The 6,474-nt window shown below is 51.9% G+C and overlaps 1 protein-coding gene across 1 annotated transcript in view; it reads left to right on the plus strand.

Annotated features, from left to right (window-relative positions):
* LOC113978120 (zinc finger protein OZF-like) overlaps nucleotides 1–2,889 on the plus strand; it is a 49,574-nt gene extending 46,685 nt beyond the window's left edge. The window contains exons 3-4 of the mRNA XM_027704825.1: nucleotides 2,232–2,629; nucleotides 2,714–2,889. Coding sequence (XP_027560626.1) covers nucleotides 2,232–2,629; nucleotides 2,714–2,889 — 574 coding nt within the window. The remainder of the gene's footprint in view (nucleotides 1–2,231; nucleotides 2,630–2,713) is intronic.
* Nucleotides 2,890–6,474: the final 3,585 nt, after the last annotated feature.

The following is a 6,474-nucleotide window of genomic DNA, read 5'->3' on the forward strand; positions in this document are numbered from 1 at the left end:
GGGGGGGCTCAGGTGTCCCACAACAACGTGTCCCAACTCCAGGAGAGATCTGGGGAGCAGTGAGGAGGTACTGGTCTGTCCTGGTCTGTACCCCCAATCCTCAAAGCCCCTCCCCAGTTCCCCCAGGACCCTCCCGGACCCCAAAGCCCCCCAGGCCCCTGACTTGGTCCTGCTGCCCCTTGAGCATCTGCAACTGCTGCAGAACCAGGCATTTCTTTGCTCCCCACAGGGTCGTTCTCACACCCAGAATGGAATCTGGAGGCAGCAGGATGTGCACAGTACTCACATTTCCTACAGTGGAAAGGGGCTGCAGGGAATGATTCCCCTGCTCTTGCAAATCTGCCAAAACCTGCAGGGCACAGAAGTGCGAGCTTCAGGAATTTGCTGGCCTTGGGAGTGGAGCTAACTGGGTATTGAGAGGAACATATCCCTCAAATACAATCTCTCTGCATACACAATATCTATCTGGACAGACAGATAAAGCAATAATCAGATATATTCTGTATCATATATATGGCACGTATTCTATAGAATCCATCCTAAGGTATTGTATAATATATCTATAAGATATTACAAATAATAAGCAATAATAAGGCAAGTGTCCTCCTTAGGGACACACACTTCAGAAGGCAACTTGCACTTGACCCCCCCCTCTTCAGCTTTGAGCCACCTGGTGCCACAGAGGGGACAGAGTTCCTGTGGAACATTCTATTCCATTGACACAGAGCAAGGAATAAACCCAAACTATTGCCTGGGTTTGTTCCCTGGGGGTCTCTGCAGCAGCAAGCCCAGCACCACACTGACTGCTCTGGGCTGTGCAGGCATTTGTGGTTCTGCCTGTCTCGCACACACACAGAAGTCTGGTGTAGTGCTGCCCTCAGGGAAACCCCTCCAACCTTGCTCCAGCTAAAGCCCTGGAATTTGTCTTTGTTTCCCTTGGGTTCAGGGTCAGGTTGTGCCTGTGTCCAGCCCAGAGGCTCAGAAAAGCATTTCGCCCGTCCCACTGCAATCTGCTGCTGCAGACAGGACCCAGGCACTGGTGGCACTGGGAGTGAACAGCAGAGTGTTTCCAGGGGCTCTCTGAATGAACACAAGTGTCCAAAGAAACCAACGCAAGTGTCCACAGAAGTCCCAGTCCTTCATCCCTGAATGAACTCATTCAGCCGAGGAAAAACTAAGTTTTATTTCCATGGAAGGAGATTTTTCCCACATTACCACTGGTTTAGTTCCAAACCAGTTCCTTCATTTCCTCCTCCCAATTTTCCTGAAGGACACTGACAGGGATCACAGAGTTTGTCCCTTGGCCATACAGCTCCTGTTGTTTGGCAGCACAGGAGAGATTAATTAGAGCCCAGGCTCCAATCGCAGGGCACGCCTTGAAGACGACCTTGAAATCAAACCGCTTTCCTGCTAGAGGGTTAAATTCAGTCCCCATCACCTTTTTTTGCGTAGAATCTTCATATTTTGGAGTATTTTTTAGCTGAATCTCAACTTTTTGCATTTTGGGGTGGTGAGGGTCTTCTTGCTATTTCTGAGGGATTTTTTGCCTGAATCTCGATGGTTTTGGTTTTTCTGGGCTGAATCTTGGTGTTTTGGAGGTTTTTATGGCCACAGGATGCCCGGTGAGTTCTAGAGATGGACTTGGGCAGGAGGAACCCCCAAGCCAACGTGCTCAGCCCTTGTTTTCCCCCCCATCAGGATTTGTCCTTCCCAAAGCTTGGGCGGATGGAGGAGGAGGCTGTGAGGAAGAGGAAGATGCCGTGGGCCCCCCAGGCAGGTGAGGAGGAAGTCAGTGGCCCTTTGGGCCGGTGTTGTGCTGGCTCTGGCAGTCGAGTATGGCCCCCGGCTGCAGGACAACCCCGCTGCCGCCGCCGTCCTGCCGGGGCCGGAGTTGGGGGGATGTCCTTGGCCTTCCCTCTGGGCCGGAGGCAAATCCCCTGCGTGTCCTTCTTGCTTCCTGCCCCAGGCCCCGAGCTGAGGACAGAGAGTCCGGAGGACAAATCCCCCCGGCAGAGCCTGGTGGGAGAGGCTGTTTTGAAGGGCTCCACGGCGCAGGAAGGCAACGGGGAGGAAAAGGGCTGGAGATCCTCCTGCAGGAGGGGCTCCAAAGCCAGCCCAGGGTGCTCTGAGGAGGAAAGAGCCTGCCTGTGCCGGGAAGGCGGATGGAGCTTGAGGCAGAGCTCTGACCTGGTGGTCCCTGAGCAGCCTCCCAGCAGGGAGAAGCCCTTCAGATGCTTGGAATGTGGGAAGAGCTTCAGGAAGAGCACCAACCTCCTCAGCCACCAGCATATCCACACTGGGGAACGTCCCTACATGTGTAGGGAATGTGGGAAGAGCTTCAGCCAGAGCTCCAACCTGATCCAACACCAGAGTATCCACACTGGGGAATGTCCCTACAAATGTGGGGAATGTGGGAAGAGCTTCAGCCATAGCTCAACCCTCCGCATCCACCAGCATATCCACACTGGGGAACGTCCCTACACGGGTGGGGAATGTGGGAAGAGCTTCAATGTCAGCTCCACCCTGATCCGACACCAGCACGTCCGCACTGGCAAACGGCCCTACACATGTAGGGAATGTGGGAAGAGCTTCAGTGACAGCTCTACCCTCCGCAGACACCAGCGCATCCATACTGGGGAATGGCCCTACAAGTGCTTGAATTGTGGGAAGAGGTTTCCGACCAGAGGGAATCTCCTCAGGCATGAGCAGACACACACGGATGAGAGGCCCTTCTGCTGCACCGACTGCGGGAAGAGCTTCAACCAGAATTCCCACCTCATCAGGCACCAGCGCATCCACACCGGGGAGAGGCCCTACAAGTGTGGGGAGTGTGGGAAGAGCTTCCCCAGGAGCTCTGGCTTGACCTCACACCAACGGACCCACCGGTAAGGAAAAGACCTACGAGTGCCCCGACTGCGGGAAGAGCTTCGGCCGCTGCTTCCACCCCGAATGAACCCCCTGATGCTGAGGCAACCCCTGGAGTCCAGTGACTGTCAGTCCATCCCTTTCGACCACAAAGGGCCAGTCCCCTTTCCCAGGGGCAGGTTCTGCCAACAGAACCCTTCTTGGGGGGGTGTGTGGAGATTCCTGCCTTGGCTGGGGACCCCGCAAGGTCACTCGTGGAGGTTGAGAGGAGAGATCTCCCCACCAGCGTTGGTGTGGGAGAGTTCCATCCATCTCTAATTAAGAATTATTGCTTTTGTGCCAGCTTGAGTAGAATTGCTTCAGCAATTGCTTTAGTGTAGAGCACTGTCCTATCTTATCCTGTACTCCTGGTAGTTTTAGTGTTTGTATTGTGCAGTAAATAATTCTGATGAAGATCTTTTGCCTGATCACTTGTAACCCTAAATAACTCATTTCTATCAATAGATCTGATTTGCCATCATTAAAACCTGGGGGACAAAAGTGGTTCAGTCACACTTCTGTAATTCCTCTAAACTGAAAGTGTTGGCATAATCCAAGGCTGAGATTGGATCCAGCAGCCCCCAGCACCCCACAGGAAGTTGGGAGCTCAGGGGGGCCACCTCCCTTTCCCAACCTCCTGGTGTCCAAACACCCCCATGGGACCGTCGGACCCAGCAGACCACCCCCCTTTTCCACCCTTCTCCCTGTTTCTCCCACTTTCCCATTGTCCCCTCAATCCCCAATTTTCTACCGAACAGTTTTGGTGTCCCAACCCCCACTTTTTGCCCCCTCTCCTGTGGGTGCTGAAGGAGAAAATGAGGCTGCACACACAGAGTTCCATTACGGGACTTGTCCGCCCATCTTTCTGGCGTCCCCCTTTCATTGGGGTTCCTTTGGAAACAGTGCCTGGGCTTTGTCTTTTAGTCCACCAGAATTCCCAGCATGGCCCCAAAGCAGTGCCCTGATCCCACACATTCCCCTCGCCTCATGTGCTGGCTGTGTTCAACCACCCGAGAAAAACACAGGCTACCATGAAGAGCATTCCAAGTGGGTTTCCACTTTGGCAAACAGCACTCTCTTGATGGAAAACACCAGTCAAGGCCAAAACACTCCTTTTGCATCCTGATTAACTGAATGCAGCTGCTGCTGCCTTATCTTGTTCCCACAAAACTTCTCAGGGTTCCTTTGGTTCCAGGAGGCCCCACATGTCTCAATGGATTCTTGATTCCATGAGCTTCCACAGTCTCCAAAGGTTCCTTTAGTTCCATGAGGCCCTGCAATCCCAAAATGCCCTTTGGATTCCATGAGATTTCCCACTGTCCCAGGGTTCCTTGTGCTTCAGAAGGAGCTGCAGTGGGACAGTGGCCCCTTGGTTCCGTCAGCTCTGCAGTGTTCCAGGAATCCTTGGGTTCCAGGGGAGCCTGCAGTTTCACAAGGACCACTTGAATCCAGGAGGTTCTGCAGGGTCACAGTGGCCCCTGGATTCTGGGAGGTTCAGAAGTATCTCAGGGCTCCCTTGGTTCCAGGAGGACATGCATGTCAGCAGGACCCCTTGGTTCCAGGAGGTTCAACAGTGTCTCAGAATTCCTTTGATTTCATGAGGCCCTGGATTGTCCCAATGGACTCCTGATTCCATCAGCCCCCTCGATGTCACAATGGTCCCTTGGTTCCATGAGTTTCTGCAGTGTCCCAGGGTTACTTTTGTTCCTTGGGACCTGCAGTGTCACAATGGGCCCTGAATTCCGGGAGTTTTCCCAGGGTGACCGTGCTGCCTTGATTCCATGAGATTGCCCAGTGTCCCAGGGCTCCTTTGGCTCCAGGGGGCCGTGCAGTGTCCCAATGGTCCTTGGTTACATGAGGTTCCACCATGTCCTTGCTGGAACATGTGTGGTTGTAATGCTGCCCCACCTGCAGAGCTGCCTCCAGCTCTGGGCTCCAGTCCAGGAAGGACATGGACCTGTTGGAGCGAGTCCAGAGGGGAGCAGCAAGAGGCTCAGAGGGATGGAGCAGTTCTCCTGTGAGGAAAGGTTGAGAGAATTGGCATTGTTGAGGCTGGAGATGAGAAGGCTTTGGGGTGACCTAATTGTGGCCTTCCAGTCCCCTCAGTAAATTCGTGGACAACACAACATTGGGTGTGAGTTTGGATTTGCTGGAGGGCAGGAAGGCTCTGCAGAGGGATCTGGACAGGCTGGATCAATAAGACCAAGTGTCAGGGCCTGACCTTGGGTCCCAACAACCCCCTGGAACGCTCCAGGCTGGGGGCAGAGGGGCTGGAGAGCTGCTTAGCAGAAAGGGACTTGGGGGTGCTGCTTGACAGCAGTTGGATATGAGCCAGAGTGTGCCCAGGGGGAGAAGAATGCCAAGGGCATCCTGGTCTTTGTGGAGAAGAGTGTGGTCAGCAGGAGCAGAGAACTGATTGCCCCTCTGTGCTGGGCACTGGGGAGGCCCCACCTCGAGTGCTGTGTCCAGTTCTGGCCCCTGAGTGCAAAAAGGTCCTTGAGGGGCTGGAGCGTGTCCAGAGAAGGGAACAGACCTGGGGAAGGCTCTGGAAAACATGTCTGCTGAGGAACGGCTGAGGGAACTGGGCTTGTTGAGTCTGGAGAAGGGGAGGCTCAGAGGGGACCTCATTGCTCTCTACAATGACCTGAAAGGAGGTTTTAGTGGGGTGGGGATTGGTCTCTTCTGCCAAGGCTATAGTGAAAGGTTGTGAGGGAATGGCCTTAAATTGCATTGGGCAAGATTCATATTAGATATGAAAGAACCCTTTTTCCACTGAGAGAGTGTTGAGGCATTGGAACAAGTAGCCCAGGGAGGTGGTGGAGTCTCTGGAAGTGTTCAGGTGTGTGGTGGATTGACTTTGACTGGACACCAGGTGCCCTCCCAGCTGCTCTATCACTCCCCTTCCCAGTGGGATGGGGGAAAGAGTAAGGTGGAAAAAAAATAGTGGATTGAGACGCTCAATATGAGAATCCACAAGCTTCATTTATTATTTAAATAAGTCAACTTTTATACAATTTAGTTTGTTTTGGGCACATGCTTACAACAAGGTGATTGGATAGCTCAGTCTGTACACGCGTCTCATGTCTCCAGTTCATTGGACCTGATGTTCTGTCCACGCGGCCTGAAATCATACTTGGCATGTAGAGGTTTTCATAATTAGGGGCTTTCTGAAATCTGCAGGTGTACTTTTATCTATACTTTCTCAAGGCTTTCTTGCTCTAAACATACTATGTTCTCAAACCTTATAATTAGACACACAGCTAACAAGTATAAACATTACATATTTTCACACAGTCTATAAGTATAAACATTACAACTTACAACTTCTAAAGTCATGTCAAGCAAGGCCTACAGAAATGCAGGAAAAATTGTTCAGAGAAATCTCTCTATTCTGGTCACAATTCCCCATTTCTGCTTTTGAACAATTTTTACTGCATTCCCGTAACATTCTTTATTATACCTATAACATATCAACAAACACAATTACATATAATAATAATTACTATTATTATTAACAAACTTAACAACCTATTGACTTTAGGGTTTGTGCTCTAATTTTTGTTGAAAGGT

Source organism: Neopelma chrysocephalum, unplaced genomic scaffold (assembly GCF_003984885.1).
Source record: "Neopelma chrysocephalum unplaced genomic scaffold, ASM398488v2 Primary Assembly neopelma1_291, whole genome shotgun sequence".
NCBI classification, from domain to species: domain Eukaryota; kingdom Metazoa; phylum Chordata; class Aves; order Passeriformes; family Pipridae; genus Neopelma; species Neopelma chrysocephalum.